General features: G+C 41.0%; 1 protein-coding gene across 1 annotated transcript; it reads right to left on the bottom strand.

Moving 5' to 3' along the window:
* Nucleotides 1-15,194: 15,194 nt before the first annotated feature.
* LOC108301092 (60S ribosomal protein L37a-like) lies at nucleotides 15,195-15,543 on the bottom strand. The gene has a single exon (XM_017524147.2). It carries the CDS (start codon nucleotides 15,537-15,539, stop codon nucleotides 15,261-15,263), a length of 279 nt encoding a protein of 92 aa, XP_017379636.1. The 5' UTR covers nucleotides 15,540-15,543; the 3' UTR covers nucleotides 15,195-15,260.
* Nucleotides 15,544-16,858: the final 1,315 nt, after the last annotated feature.

Raw genomic sequence — 16,858 nt, 5'->3', positions numbered from 1 at the left:
TACAATTTCAAAATACATTTAAATATAAAATGTGTAATAAATCCAACAGAGTTTTGTAAAGCATCTTCTACGTCCCAAGTCATTTATCTCAGTCAAGGTGCTTAGTAATGCTGGTAGAAACCACTTTTGTCAGTGTTAACAGCAAGAGATTTACTGTAAGATACTGGATAACTTACAGAATTGTTGGGAGAAATGGAGCATTAAGTTCTAGGTCAGACTTCCAGGAATATCTCTTACAGCCACAGAATTGTGATGAGGAAGTCGTTGTCACCACCATCCCAAACCCTCACACTTCTCTGCCCCTACCCAGGCCCAGCCTTTTAGCACTCATTCTAAACCAAGTCACGCTCAGGTAAATCAGACCTGCAGGATCTAAGTCACATGTCTGTCCTCCACTAGCAAAAAGCCTAAGAAACATAAGGATTTATTTTTTAATTCTTACTTGAGAAAGTAAAATTCACAATGTGGAAAATACCAAAGTGTGGAGTGTGCTATTTAAAGATGGGGGCAGTTGTAAATGACAGCTGTCTACTACACAGTGCTACAGCTTCCCCCACTGGGATCTTAACTGAGCATATTTTATCAATGAATAAACTTATTCTAAAGTTAGGCTTGTGTCACACTGAAGACTGCTAGCAGTGATCTAAATTATCCCTTAGTTAATCATTCTCTAATTAAGTGTGGGCAGCTTATCTGACATAAATAATTAGAATTTTAAAGACCTCTAAAATATAAGTAAATTCTTATTAGATGGTTTTCTCTCTGAGTACTAGACTAGTAATGACAGCTACCATTTATATTACGCTCATTATGTTATTAGTCATCATGCCAAGATCTTGAAACATAAAAAAGTGTGATGATTAATTTTATGTGTCAACTTTTATGTGCGAAGAAGTGCCGAGATAGCTGGTAAAACATTATTTCTGAAAGTGTCTGTGAGGACATTTCCAGAAGAGATTAACATTTGAGTCAGTAGACTGAGGCAAGGAGGTTACCTTCACCAATGTGGCAAGGCATCATCCAATCCATTGACAGCAAAAGTAGAACAAAAAGGCAGAGGAAGAGTGAACTGTCTCTTTTTTCTTTAGCTGGGACATCTATCTGCTCCTGCCCTCAGACATTAGAGCTCTTAGTTCTCCAACCTTCAAACTAAGACTAAGACTTATAGCTTCCCTAGTTCTCAGGCCTTTGAATTCAAACTGAATTACACTACCAGCTTTTCTTATTCACCAGCTTGCAAACAGCATGTCATGGGACTTCTCAGCCTCCATAATCATGTGAGCCCATTCTCATAATAACTCTCCTCCTATCTATCTATCTAGCCATCTATTATCTATCTATCTATATCTATCATTTAGATATCCTGTTGATTCTATTTCTCTAGAGAAAGCTGATTAACACGAAAGGAAAAAGAATCATTTTTAAAAAAATTACTGCAGCCACCAACCCAACACTTACTATATCAATCAGGGCTCAACAAAAGAAACAGAATGAGTAGAAGATACATAGTCAGAGACTTATTGCAAGTAATTGGCTTATGCAATTGTGGGGTTGGCTAGAGAAATCTGAAATCCACAGGGCAGACCATCAGGAGAATACTCTGAAACTCTTAGGCACGGGCTTAAGGAGCTGTCCACATGTGGAACTTCTTCTTTAGGGATGCTTCAGCTCTGCTCTTTCAGCTTTTAAAGCAATTTAGTCAGGCCCACCCAAATTATCTATAGGATAGTCTTTCTTACAAAGTGAACTGATTATGGACTTTAGTCACATCTATGAAATACCTTCACAGCAATACCTGTCTTAGTATTTAGATAACTGGGGATTGTAGCCAAACTAAATGGACACGTAAAACTGACCATTATACCTACGTACTACCAACCATTCAGAAAAAGGTAGGGGACATTTTATTTTAGATAGACTATTCATGGACTTCTTTAGTTACGTGAATAGATCATTTGGCACTAAACTGAATGAGAGTCATTAAGAGAAGAACGTTTTGCATTCATGTAATTTGTCCAATTCATTCAATAAGTACAGTAGTTTTTTCCTGTAGGAGGGGACATGTCCCCCAATGGATGCCTGAAACCACGGGCAGTACCAAGCCTGATTGTCATCAATTGAAACAAATTGCTGTTCATGTCTTGCACTCACAAATGTAATGCCTTTTTCATCTTAACTCAGCACTTGTCACACGCTGTGGCTGTAATTTTTACAGTCTGAAGTCCAACAATAGAACTAGTGCAAAGTTCTTTTTCCTTCTTCACAGTTTCATGAACAGAAGATTATTGATTCTTACCATAGATCTTGGGAACCTCAGTATAGGATTTCTTTTTTTTCTTTCCTTATTAAGTGAAGAACTTTCTCCTTTTTACTTAAAGAAAGCACTTTATGGCTTCTCTTTGGCATATCCAAATTGCTACCATCATTATTCTCGCATTTTGGGGCCACTACTAACTAAAATAAGAATTACTTGAACACAAGCACTGTTATACCACAACAAGCCATGTGATAATGAAGCCAGCTACTAAGTGACTAAAGGGCAGGCAGCATAGGCAGCATGGGGAAGCTGGACAAAGGGATGACTCACATTCAAGGCAGGATGGGACAGGATGGGGCAAGGACAGAGCAGGATGGTGCAAGATTTGATCGCACTACTAAGAATAGTGTACAACCTAAAACTTGTGAATTGTTTATTTCTGGAATTTTTTATTTAATATTTTCAGACTTAGACTCACCATGGGTAACTTCAACTGTGGAATGCAGTGCCTTACTGTGTGCCATTGTTCTTCGTGCTGGGGATATATCAGGAAGTAAAACAGACAAAGATTCCTGCCCAGATGAAATTTATATTCTTTGTATAATAAACTGGTAGCAATTTTGAGCTTGTTTTTATTTTAATTATTTTTCTTTTGAGACAGGGTCTCACTCTGATCCAGGCTGGAGTGCAGTGGCCCAATCTCAGCTCGCTGCAGCCTTCACCTCCCTGACTCAAACGATCTTTCCACCTTAGCCCCCCAAGTAGCTGGGATTACAGGCACATTCTACCACACCAGGCTAACTTTTTGTATTTTTTTGTAGAGACAGGGTTTTGCTGTGTTGACCAGGATGGTCTTGAACTCCTGAGCCTAAGTGAGCCACCCACCTCAGCTTCCCAAAGTGCTGAGATTATAGATGTAAGTCACCACCTCCCAGGGGCAATTTTTAGTTTTCTGTTGGCAGTTGGAGGATATTGAAGTTGAGAGGTCCAGGATCCAAGAAAAAAGCTAAGAAAGACAGATATGGGGAAAGAAAGGATTCCAACATAGTGACAATTTGGGATTAAGAAAATTACGACCAGTGAGAAATCCCTTTGTGCTACTCACAGATGGCTATGAAGAACAATGAAACCCAGTAGTCCAATTTCCTGCTGTATTGTATTATCCTCTATTATCTGCAAGGCATCTGCCAAAGTGAGTGACACACCCAGCTTTGGGTTAATAAAGTGTGGTATTATCTATGCATGCAGTAAACTGGTGCAGATGAGGACAGCAGTCACAGGAAGCAAGGGATGTGGGGGTGGTGAAGGAAGTGGATGGGAAGAGGGTATCAGGTATTCAGCAAGGGCATTGTATCAGTCAGGATTCTTCAGAGACAGAACCAGTAGGAGAGGAGACACATTATACACACACACACACACACACACACAGAGACACACACACACAGAGACACACACACACACACACACACACACACGAAATCATGTATTGCTTAACAATAAGGATACATGATGAGAAATGCATCATTAGGCAATTTCATTATTGTGCGAACATCACAGAGGATACTTACACAAACCTAGATGGAACTTCCTTCTATATATCTAGGCCATATGGTTTAGCCTATTGCTGCTAGGCTGTAAGCCTGTACTGCATGTTATTGTACTGAATACTCTAGGCAATTGTAACACAGTGGTAACTATCTGTTTATCTAAACATAGAAAAGGTACAATGTGTTGTAATCTTAGAGGACCACCACCATATATGTAGTCTGTCATTGAATGAAGCATCATTATGGGGTGCATGACTGCGTGTGTGTGTATATATATGGGTGTGTGTGTGTGTGTGTGTGTGTGTATATATATATATATATATATTATTTATAATATAAAATAAATATATAAATATTATATATATATATATACACACACACATATCCATATACATACACACATAGAGGAGTTAGGAGATTTATTTCAAGGAATTGATTCACATAATTGTGCAGGCTGGTAAATCCAAAATCTATAGGGCAGATCGGGAGACCAGAAACCCTCCATCAGGAACTCATGCTGCAGTCTTAAGGCAGATTTACTTCTCCCTACAGGAAATCTGTTTTGTTCTTAAGGCCTTAATACCTTCCAAGTGGTTGGATCAGGCCAACCCACACTGTAGATGTTACAATCTACATCTACATTTTGTGCATCTACAAAATACCTTAATAGCAGCACTTAGATTTATGTTTGATAGACTAACTGGTTACCATAGTCTGGCCAGGCTCACACATAAACCTAACCATCACAGGCAGGAAATTCAGAGTGATGCCCAGAAGAATCTTAGCCCCATAGGAGTCCTATGAATATTGAGAATGGAATGAGACTTTTGTGAGATATTTTCTGAATACTGCGAATGGAACTAGACTTTCGTGAGTTTGACAAACAGTCAAACAGACCATTTGTCTATTAGAGTGTTAACAAAAAAACATCAACACTTGGAAATAGATAGCAGGATGCCTGCATGTCCTGTAGGTATCATCCTGGAGCACCACCTAGTAGGTCCACCCAAGGATTATCTCATTCTGTGGAGGCATTCACACATGTTTCATACACTGTTTACTATTGATTAAGAGATTCCACAACCTGTCGGGGAAGTCAACATGTTGAAAATGATTCTTACCTGACTGCAATGCCAATATTTTCTGTTTCATAATAATGAAAACTATTTCCACCCATAGGAAATACAATTCCCAAAAGTTACAGTCTGTGGATTATTAGCCAGTGTTGTTACTTAATTTAGCAATCTTAGTCTAGTATTATTTCTTTCTGACTATAAATATTTCTATCTCTACTAGGCTCCTTTGAACAAGTTTCACAATTCTGATGCTTCCATCATTAATGAGTTTAAAAGGTCTCTGACACATGTACATTCTATGTATAAGAGGTCTGCTTTTAGCTTTTGAAAACTGTGCTTTGACAAAAGGAAAGGGTAAAGGACCTTAGAAGGGTGAATAACTCTGGAATATTTGGGTGATACTTCCCTTATTCTGATTTTCACAAAACATAGCAGCTTCATATGATTATTACTATTTTAGTAGATCAAGAAATAGAGACTCTCTAAGGTTAAACATTTGCCCAGAATGATAGAAATAATACGTGGCAGAGCTAGGAGCTGCTGGGGCTCAGAACACACCACATCAAAATATAACTATAAGAGATCACAGTATACTACCTCAAAAAATACTTCTTTTGTATATTTTGAGCAGGTTATTTTGAGAAACTGCAGACACAGTAGTATCTCTGAAAAGCTGCCCTTTTGTAAATGTCAGAGGCATTTGAACCAGAGCAACTCCATCTTGACTAGTTGCTGGGTAAAATGAGGGTGAAACCTGCTGGGCTGCATTCCCAGGAGACTAGGCATTCTAAGTCACAGGATGAGATAGGGCATCAGCACAAGATACAAATCACAAAGACCTTGCTGATAAAATAGGTTGTGGTAAAGAATGTAGAAGATCGGTCAGAATGGTGGAAAAATTATAGAAAGACGCAAACCCCCTTGGAAGGCAGGAAGGTTTTGCAAAAGCTTCAGGAGGAGGTTATGACTAAAGGCAATCTAATCCTCTTATCTTGGGGCTAGGGCAAAAGGGCTGTTTACAAGGGAAAGTAGAGGAGTTTATTGAGTTTATCTAAATAGCTTATTTACTATGACTGACCTTTGAACATTTGCAGGTTCATGACTGCTCTCTACTCAGGGGTCAGCATTGTTAATCAACCTCTAATGGTGTTCACTTGAGACCTTTGTCATTTAATCTGTATCAAATAAATGGGAACATTGCCAGCTTATTGTGGCTGCTGCTGACTCTGGCAGAAGTCCCCTGGCTGCACTGACTGGCAAGCCTTTGTCAGTGTACACTTTCATCCATTGCTCAGTCAAGCCTGCCTGACAAAACCCCAAACTAATACGACAAGGAAAGTGACCACTGGTCATCTTCCCTGCTCATTATATGCTAATTATAATGCATTAGCATGTAAAAGACACTCCCACAGTGCCATGACAGTTTACAAATGCTATAGCAGTATCAGAAAGTTACCCTATATGGTCTAAAGGGGGGAGGAACACTTAATTCCAGGAATTGCTCATCCCTTTCCTAGAAAACTCACTGATAATCCTCCCCTTGTTTAGTTTATAATCAAGAAATAACTGTAAGTATTATCTCAGCCAAGAAGCCGAAAAGCCCAAGCAGCTGTTCCTATGGAGTAGCCATTCTTTTATTCCTTTACATTCTTAGTGAACTTGCTTTCACTTTTCTCTGTAGACTTGCCCTGAATTCTTTCTTGAGCAAGGTCTAAGAACCCTCTCTTGGGAGTCTGGATGGGGAAACCTTTCTGGTAACATTATAGCTGAAACATGAAGATTTTCTAGAAGTCTAAATCTTTATACTATGCATGAATCTTTTCTATAAGACTCTTAATAGTATTTATTCTCTTCCGTCTGACAGGACCTTCTTAATCATGTTGTAGCCAAACAAAAACTTCCACTTCATCTTCTGAAGGTTTGCCAAAAAATTAACCAAGAAAAGGCAGACTAATTGGAGAAAAGGCATACAAATTTATTAATGTGCACATGGGGAGAGTTGCAGAAAAATTGACCAATATCCCAAGGAGGCTCAAATACTTATATAGCTTTATTTCAGAATGGAAAGGGAAGATGGGGGAATATAGATAATTCTGTTGAAAGGCAATAAGTGATTTCTAGGGAGAATTAATGAGTCTAAGAACAGAGATTAACTTGTAAATGGCCCTTTTTGGAAACTGAATGAGCCTGAGGCAGGAACATTATCTTGTGAATGCATCTGTTCAGGTGTGATTACCTCCTCCTTGGTCTTCTTTTCTGTAATAGATAATGAGAAAATCTGGAGTGAAAGGAAAAACAATGTTCTCTTTGGTGGGTCTCTCCAGTCTTTATGTAGAAAAGGGAAAAGTCTCCTCCAGAATCTGTTGATTTCTAAGGGCCTTCAATTTAAAACACTCATTACTCCAGGGGGCCATATTTAAGAATGAAGTTTTCTGTACTCCTTCAATGTTCCTACAGTTTATTTCCTTTTCTGACTCAGCCTTTAGTATTCTCACCATTCTTAAAAACGTCACACACTTCAGGTCATCAGCCTCCCAGACACTAGATCTTGATCAATTTGTGAATATCACTCTTCAGGTATGATGTCCTGAATTGCATATAACACTCTACTTTGGACTGATAAATGAAATCTAGAGAACTATCAATCACCTTTCTTATTGAAAATATTCTTTCTTTATTCAGCCCATAATTGAATTAACTTTAAGAGTTTTTATAATTGATGATACATATTACTCTTGTGTTACATGCAGTGAGTTCCAAGTTTCTTTTCAAAGTATCAGTATGTTAGTATATTCAGCTCTTGTTTTTGTTCTCCATTTTAAAATTTAACTTCCTTTTTCTCTTTGCCCCCTTGCCCCTAGATTCAGTAAACAATCTTCTCACCAGTTCTAATTAGTAGTTCACATCTGTTCCCTGGTTACCTGTACCTATTCCTCTTGCCAAAACTGCACATTCCACTTGCACATCCCCCTCCTAATCCACATATTTAGAGTCTTGACTCATCCTTGTCACCTGTTTGATCCTGAGTCACCCCTGAGCAATCTGCTCTGACCTCAGTCACTTTTAGTTACCTGTTCCATAACCATCTTTCCCACTGTAACTGTTCAACCTGCCACTCTGGTTTGTACCTCTGCTCTCTTTAAAATAGCCAATCAGAATTAGTTTAGACTGTGCAGTCCAACCCTAGCCAATAGGAGAACAACACAGCAGTAGCAGCAACCTGAATCAGGGATAAAAACTCCTTCTCCTCCCCTGTTCAGGTGTGCTCTCACCATTGCTCCATCCATGAGATGCACCCTTCTATAGAAGTAAATTTGCCTTGCTGAGAAAATTTATGTTCGAGTGCTATTTCCTTTGTGGCACTGAAAATTTGCTTCTAACACTTGCATGCAAACAAAAAAAAAACATGTTGTTTACCTAGGTATTATTTGTTTCATTACTTCTGGTTTTCTCTAGTCTTTTTGGCAGAAAAAAAAAAAAACAGAAATATGTGACACAGATTTAAGGAATTCATCAAAGGAGTGAAGTAGCTCATGCAGTCTGTGTATTTATTTTGATTTATGGAAAAGGAAAGATATCCTTTGTAAAGCTAAGGCAGCCTACTGTAGAGGGTCCTGGAGGACAAAAGATATGTAAACAACAAGAGACCACAATTTGATTAACATAGCCTAGGAAATATGTTAAGGCAGATAGTCATTTGAAAGTTTCAAAGTGAATTCCTGAACTGTCAAAATAAAATATTGCAATGACACAAGAGATAAAAGTGTATTTTTCAAAACAAACAAACCTGAATTTTGAAAATAAGCCATTTGTGTTTGGTTCCGAAAAAGTTTAATTACAAGGGAAGCTACTTATTTTAATAGCTGGATGCTAATGATTGTATGAGGACAATGATAATACCTATAAATGCAATAAAGTCATCCTTTATAGCAAGAATAGAGCTAACCTCCCCTGAAATTTCTGAGTCTGGGGCATCTAGCTAAGTATATCAGGATTCTTCTGGTTGCAGAACCTATTCAAACTTGTTTGTCAGACAAAGGCTTCATCTGCCTGCAGGACATGTTCCTGGACCTAACCAAGGGCCAGGCTGATTATTCTCATGGCCCAATAATGAGATGCAGATGAACTGGGAAAGAAGAGAGTTTATTTCTGTAGCCAGCTTCAGGGAGAAGGCTGGGAAAATATTGCCAGACCTACTCAAAATTACAAAGTTTTCCAAAGCTTATATACCTTCTAAGCTATATGTCTACATGTAAGTGTGCATTCACCTGAAGACATAAGTGAGTAACTTCTTCTAATCTATAACTAAGGTCTGAGTCCTGAAGCTCTTCTTCCAGAGCCTCAGTAAATTTACTTAATCTAGATGGGTACAGGTTCTGGGAGTGATTACCCTTGTCTTGTCTCCTGCTAAATAGTGGAGCTTTGGAGAGTTCCTAATAAAATTTGTTTTTGGAGGTCTGGGGAGTTTCTTCAGACCTCTAATAAAATTTGCTTAATCCTAAACAGGTAGTGGTAAAATTCCTTTGTTATCTTGTTATGCTTCAAGGCCCATGAAGGCCTTGGTGAGACTCTTGGTGGGCCTTTATTACTCATTCCGGCCTTTATGTAAGGGTACTGGCTCTCTCAGCCTTTAATATTTAACCTAACCATTCAGCCAGTGCTGAAACAGTTGTTATGGAGGCCTGCCTGTTCAGCTTTTGTGAGATCTGGCCTGCCACAGAAGGCCCCCAGTGTTGCCCATCAAGCTTCTTTGCAAGTTGGCATCCATTTCTTTTGCACTGTGATACAGCCATCCTCTAGACTGACATTTCTACACCTAGAGATCTGAGGATCACAAAGTAATTTTTGGAAGGTTCTCCCCTTGGTTCATCTTAGTGTAAGAACAGAAGACAGAAAAATTCTAGGCAGAAAAGGGCAGGATCCCTGGCAAGGACCCCACCCACAAGCCTGGAACTCCAGACCAAAGTGAGAACTTTACATCCCTGTTCTCTCACTTGAGCGTTGCCTTTTCCAAAACTGTCCCACCACCACCCCCATCTGGAACCCATAAAAACCCCAGGCTCCATTGACAGAGAGCAGAGAAGGGGAGAAGAGGAGAAGCAGCTGGACATCAAAGACTGCAGTTTGACAATGGAGAGAATAGCTTGACTTCAGAGGGACAACTTAACATTGGGACATCAGGGGAAGAATACCTTCTTCCTACTTCATCCCCTTTCCAGCTCCCCCCTCACTGACACCCACTGCCATCAGCAATAAAATCCTCCACATTTACTATCCTTCAATTTGTTTGTGTGATCTGGTTTTTCCTGGATGCCAGACAAGGGCTCAGGATACAGAAAACTGTCACACTAACCCTCTGCCCTTGTGAAAAGGCGGGGGGTCCAGTGAGTTGTTAAACACTTAAGCTGTTTGCAGACAGCAAAGCTAAAAGAGCACTGTAATACACTACCTCTGGGGCTTCAGGGATAACAGGTAGCCCCATAGACACGACCGTGGGGCTACATGACGTTTTGCTTCTGCCAGTGCCCAAAAGTGCTCACTCTGGCTTCTGTACCTGCTCACCTGCATGCGCCCCTCCCACAAAGGGCTGAGAGCTGTGGGCTGAGTAAGCGAGGCACACCTATCACAAGGCTTGAGAAGGGATCAAGGAAAATTTCCTGTTTCCTTATGCTTGGTTCATGACTCTCTCTGGACAAGCAACTATGGCCAGGGAAAAGGGGTGATATAATTGGGTTGGCTCAAGTTAGATACTGACCTCTATGAACACATCACTGGCCAGTGGAGTGGGATATAAAAGAAAATGGCAAATTGCATTCAAGTCACATCGTTGTTCTAGAGATCAGAAATGTGTTCAGGAGAAAAGAGGAGGCTACGCTTTTGGCGATTCTGAACAATAGCAATTCACCACCTAAGAAAATTAATGGTTTAGAATTTTTTTCTTCCTTTATTTTTTTCTTTCTGTAGAGACAGGGTCTTACTACATTGCCCAGGCTGGTCTTGAACTTCTGGACTCAAGCAATCATCCTGCCCCAGCCTCCCAAAGTGCTGGGATTATAGTCATGAGCCAACAGGCTGAGCCTAGAATTTCATTTTTACTCATTAAAAATACGTCAAATGATTTTTATATTGTAATAAGATCACTGTCTATTTCAAATGATTATTCCATGTATTTTATGTGCAAAATTAAGAGAGGCCATATTGTCTTTAAGGGCCTGCAGGTATAGAAAAGACACATTGCTTTTTATAAAGACGTCTCTCCCATTCACAACTCCAAGAGGCATTGCTTTTTGGCAACCCTCCATTAAGCCTTTGATTATGTTCAAGACGATTAGATTATTAATACTTTAGTCCTGTTTTGGTTAGCTTATCTCCCTACCCCTCTCTATTCTTTTAATCACTGCTCCATTCATTCACTCAACAAATATTTAATGAGTGCCTATTATAAGCCAATTCAATAGATACTAAACATATACAGAGATAATAAAGCATGATGTCTGCTTTTAAGGGCTATTTCAAAGATGGGACATCAGACAAATAAACAGATTATTATCATACTGTGCAGGGGCCAAGGGAAAACTTCCCCTTCATCCTTTGAAAGTTCACTGAAAATCAGCTGACAAAAGGCAGATTAATATGAGAAAAAGCACACAAATCTATTAACATGCTGTAGGTGTCTCACTAAATAAGATGTCTTAAAAAGGGCAAATGATTGACCCATTTATGCCATGTTGAGGTTACAGAAGGAATAGGTGTTCAGATCATGGCAATGATCCAAAGGGAGAAGAGGAGGCCTGGCTAGCAAATGTGGTCTTGTTCTGTAGATGAAACCTCACAGGCCTCAGCCCTCAGAAAGAATAGATGGTAAATGTTTATTTTAGCCTTTTAAAAATGTCTGACCCTTGGTTAAGCTTTCCTGGATCTCAGAGAAAGACTGGCTGCATCAATGCAGATTCTCTTCAGTTGCACATTATGCCCTCAAAAGACAGTTTTACAGAGCTACTTCTGTTTGCAGACCCTCTGGATGTTGCAGGAAGTTAGTCCGGCATGAGCAGGGCAGGAGAGAGCTCTCCCTGACCCACGAGGAATGTCAGGTGATGATTCAACAATTAGCACATTGCCTCTCTAAAAATGATCATTTGGCAGGAGGCACCAGGGAGAAGAAAAGAACTTCCAATAAAATCTCAGGTATTGGGCAAATGAGCCCAGATATGTAGATTAAGAGACAAAACGGCAGAGCATGACCTTCTGGGGGCAGTCCACCACAAAAGAGAAGAAAGCCTCAGATGGGCGTTTGTGCAACTTCCTGAACACACTGTGCATGCTCACTTCCCCATTATACGGAGGGCACTCCACGTGTGGGCAGCCCACCCTAAGGGAGGAATCATGGGAAACGGGGACATGAGATGCAGGAGGTGGGCCAGCCTACAAAGTCCTGGGATCAAGGTTAAACACCACACTTGACCTTGATGCCTGGTTGGGTCTCTTCCAAGCATACTTTTCTTTCTTTCCTGTTCCAAGGCCTTTTTAAGTAAACTCCTACTTCCGCTCTGAAACTTGCCATGGCCTCTTTTTCTGCCTATTTCTCTCAGTCAAATTCTTTCCCATGAGGAGGCAAAAATTGAGGTTGCTGCAGAACCCTATGGATTTGCCACAGGTAAGTCAGATACCTTCCACTGGTAACATCTGGCACCATGAGACTCGGATATTTGTCATCAGTAACGTGAACAGCCATTTCAAAGTATGTCAAAGAAGTGTATCCTGAAGGAAAGTAGAATATTTCGTTCTCCTTCAACTGTATGTATCGGCCTTTTCTATTTTTCACTAGCCTTTGGGCCACAACGAACAATCTGTCCCTTGGCATCTCAAAAGGCTTGCTCATCCTACCTAGTTAGAAACTAAATAATTCAAACTTAAACTAATTCAAATGTAAAGCTGTTGGAACTTTACATTACTCCGAGACTTGAGAGGAATGTGGCTATGCAGCCTGAATCATGAACTCAGCAGCTACAACTTCTGCCTTTTTTTTTTCTGTAAATAGTTAGGAAGAACAAGTGGCATCAGAGATAGGACCCCCTCAGATAATTGCCCCTCCTCATGGAGTAATAAAATAATCTTCCTTGGAATGTAGCAATCTGTAACCAATCGATTTCTGTGGGGTATGCGCTGGCCTTATATGGAAAATGTTGTAATCTTGCTGGAACTTCTCTGCCTGACTACATAAGGTTCACTTCTCCACTTCTCCACTCCAAATCAATGCTGACTCCATTCATTTGGAGTTGGTGTTTCCAAGTGGCCATCCTCCAGCTTTGCACTAGAAAAAAACTCCATACTTAATCATATTCTTTTTTTTTTTTTTCCAAATGGGATCTCACTCTGTTGCCCAGGCTGGAGTCCAGTGGTGTAATCACAGCTCACTTCAACCTTGACTTCCCAGGCTCCAGTGAGTCTCCCAAGTCGGCTTCTTGAGTAGCTGGGACTACAGCTATATGCCACCACACACACAGCTAATTTTTAATTTTTTCTGTGGAGACCAGTCCTCACTACGTTGCCCAGTTTAGTTTTGAACTCGGGCTAGAGCAGTCCTCCCACCTCGGCCTCCCAAAGTGCTGGAATTACAGGTATGAGCCATGACACCTGGCCCCAATCGTATTCTTTGTATCTCATTATTTGAGGTTGACACAGTGATGTCTACGTCATTCCAAGCAGGGACTAAATTCTATTCACAATTACAGATAAGGATTAAGGTAAAAGTGCCTTAATCCTTAGTCCTTGAGGACTAAGTGTTTTAAATTCACACTGAGATAAAACAACTGATCTTATATCCTTTTTTGTAAGCAAGTCCTCCCACCCCCGCTCCCTGCCTGCCATCTGGATGAAGTGAAACTGGGAGCCCTCTGTGAAATTACTACTAACCGGGCACCATCTTAATGTGTTGTTAAACATCATCTGTTTTCCTCTGGGTACTAGCAGTCACTGAGTTCTTTTTCACTGAAAAAGCGAGTTGCATATTTCATGCACTTGCTTTTATGAGTCCTGTGGCTCTTCTAGGCTTTCTTTTTTGTTTTAACCAGCCCACATACCAAAGTGAGTATCTGTTAATATTTCCCCAGACATCTATTCAAGGAAATGAACCACTTGACATTAATCATGATGGCAGAACTCCTTGACTGACAGTTTTTCTCAGAATTGGTGAGGCTCCAGTGACTGTGGGTCACTACTGTGCAAACTTTGCTAAACAAGACACTCCCTGAGGAGTTTATGAGCAGTTTGACCAAGTCATGTCCCCCAAAGGCTCTGAGTGAGTGGGTCTGGGGAAGAACCCAGAAATCTGCCGTGTTACCAAATCTACCGCCTGACTCTGGAGCAGGTGTTCCGAGGAGCAAATTTCAAAAACCTTGCAATATAGGGTTGTTTTTTCTTATTAATGGAGTAAAGTTAAGTGTTTAGTTAACGGGATAAATTCATTCATTTATTCAAGTACTTATCAAGCACTTTCTATGTGCCTCCTAACTTGATTTTTTATTTCTAATTGTTTTTAATTTAAATTCCATTGTCAAGTTTCACTTTTCTTAGGAGAGTTGCCAAGGGTGAGGCTTGTAAAAGGCAAAGTGGAACTGGCTGCAAGCGTGGTCACTCCAGCTGCAGGCAAGGAGGTGGGAGGGATGATATCCAGGCGGTCGGACACCATCTGGTAGGAAGCAAACCCAATGATGACCTTCACCTAAGGAACTTGGCTATTTGTCTAAGCCTCCAGAGGGAGTGATCCCTGGCCCCATGATGTGCTCAGGCGATTCAAGAGTTATGAGAGGGTGAAGATTTCAACATGTGTGATCAGAAGGTTGAATACGATCTTTGTTTGGGCAGCTAGCAGGCCTTCTTCTGTTTTCTTTACTATTATACTGTGATTCACGATTGGGTGTTTGGTTTTGGTTATAACATGAAAATTGTTGTCATCCATGTGAAGTAATGTCTTGTGAATATTCCACATGGATGCAGCCCCTACATTGTCAGGTCTCTCCAGGGATTTCTGAAAGATTCCAATCCCTCAACTTAAACACAAGTTCTGTTTTAGGGCTAACCCCCAGCTGGAGGAGTTAGCTATACATTCCTTTAAAGAGGCCCCAGACAGCCACCCCAAAGATTGGAGCATGTGAGTGAGGCAGTCTGAAACTTTTGGCTGGCCGGTTTCATTTTTTTAGTTTTCTTTTTGGGAGTGGTGATAGAATTTTACAAAGACTTGGTGGAGAAAGATGGAAAGAGAGATGTTCCAGAAAGGAAGAGCGTTTATACTCCATACTATCTTCTGACTTTGCCTTTTTTTTTTACATAAATTAACCCATTTATTATAGGCCAGTGATGTCTCAAAGAGTAGAGGAGCATCTACTGGTCTTTCAATTCCTCCAGCCTTCTGATGGCAGACTTTACCGTGACCGCGGAAGTGGTGGTGTACGTCCAGGCACCGCCAGCCACTGTCTTCATGCAGGAACCACAGTGCCAGATGCCCACGGCTCCTCTCTTCATCTTGGTTTTGCCACAGAAAGAGCAAGTGTACTTGGCATGCTGGCTGATTTCAATTTTCTTCACCATTTTCCAGCGGGAGGCCCCATAGCGGGTCCCGTATTTACCAACGATCCCAACCTTCTTGGTATGTTTGGCCATGTTGCCGGTCGGAGCCCAGAAAGTGACTTTGCCTTTTTAACAGTCTTGTGATTTGTCTCCAGAGAATTGGGTAAGTCAAACCTCTCTCTCTCTCTTTGTGTGTGTGTGTGTGTGTGTGTGTGTGTGTGTGTGTGTGTGTGTATGTGTGTGTGTGATCTCTGTGTTTGTGGGGGGAGCAGCATATACTCCTATGCTGAGTGAATGGGAGGTGGCATTCTCAAACCTGCCCTATTAGTCTGTTTTCACGCTGCTGATAAAGACATACCCAAGACTGGGAAGAAACAGAGGTTTAATTGAACTTATGGTTCCACATGGCTGGGGAGGCCTCAGAATCATGGCAAGAGGCAAAAGGGACTTCTTATGTGGCAGCAGCAAGAGAAAATGAGGAAGAAGCAAAAGCGGAAAACCCCAGATAAAACCATCAGATATTGTGAGACTTATTCACTGTTAGGAGAATAGCATGGGAAAGACCAGCCTCCATGATTCAATTACCTCTCCGTGGGTCTCTCCCATAATACCTGGTAATTCTGGAAGATACAATTCAAGTTCAGATTTGGGTAGGGACACAGCCAAACCATATCACCTGCCATCAGGTGCCCCATCCCCCGGCTGCAGTACAGAAAGTGCCTTGTGTTTGGCTTGCCCTCCATAACTGGGCTGTTCAGAGTGCTCCTTCTTGAAGTAAATGGAGAAAAATGATTTCAGCTGGGATAAAGGAAAATGACAGACCACAAAAATCTAGGCAGGAGAGGGAATTCCCATGAGTGATGTGGTCTCACCCAGATGCTAAGCAGCAGAGCCTGTGTTCTTCCCACCCCACCATAATAAATGGGGATGCCCCTGAGGACACGCCACCCACATGGGAAGGTGTCACACACAAGGGCTCAGTCCTGGGCCCTTCAGGCAAATGAGCATGCAGACACGTAGGCTCTGCCTTCTGAGAAGTTTCACCCATGAGTATCCATTCCCACCCTCCACCTTCACTACTTCCACTGCCATTGCAATCATTAGCACAGCTTGGGAGATGTTCCTGCTCTCAGGGAAGCCCTCCGGCAGTCTCACTTGACAGCTGCAGTAATATGGATTTCCAGGGCAGGACCAGCTTCCCAGCAGTGGCCTGCGAGGTGCCACAGAGTCTTATGCTTTGAAGGGCCCTGCACTTGGGTCAATGCTCTGCTATCACCATCTTAAAATTCTTAATAAAACAGATTTACAAGAAAAAAACTAACAAGCCCATTCAAAAGTGGGCAAAGGATATGAACAGACACTTTACAAAAGAAGACATACGTGAGGCCAACAAACATATGAAAAAATGCTCA

Source organism: Cebus imitator, unplaced genomic scaffold (genome assembly GCF_001604975.1).
Source record: "Cebus imitator isolate Cc_AM_T3 unplaced genomic scaffold, Cebus_imitator-1.0 Scaffold32, whole genome shotgun sequence".
Lineage (NCBI taxonomy): Eukaryota > Metazoa > Chordata > Mammalia > Primates > Cebidae > Cebus > Cebus imitator.
This window is presented reverse-complemented; position numbering and strand designations above follow the sequence as displayed.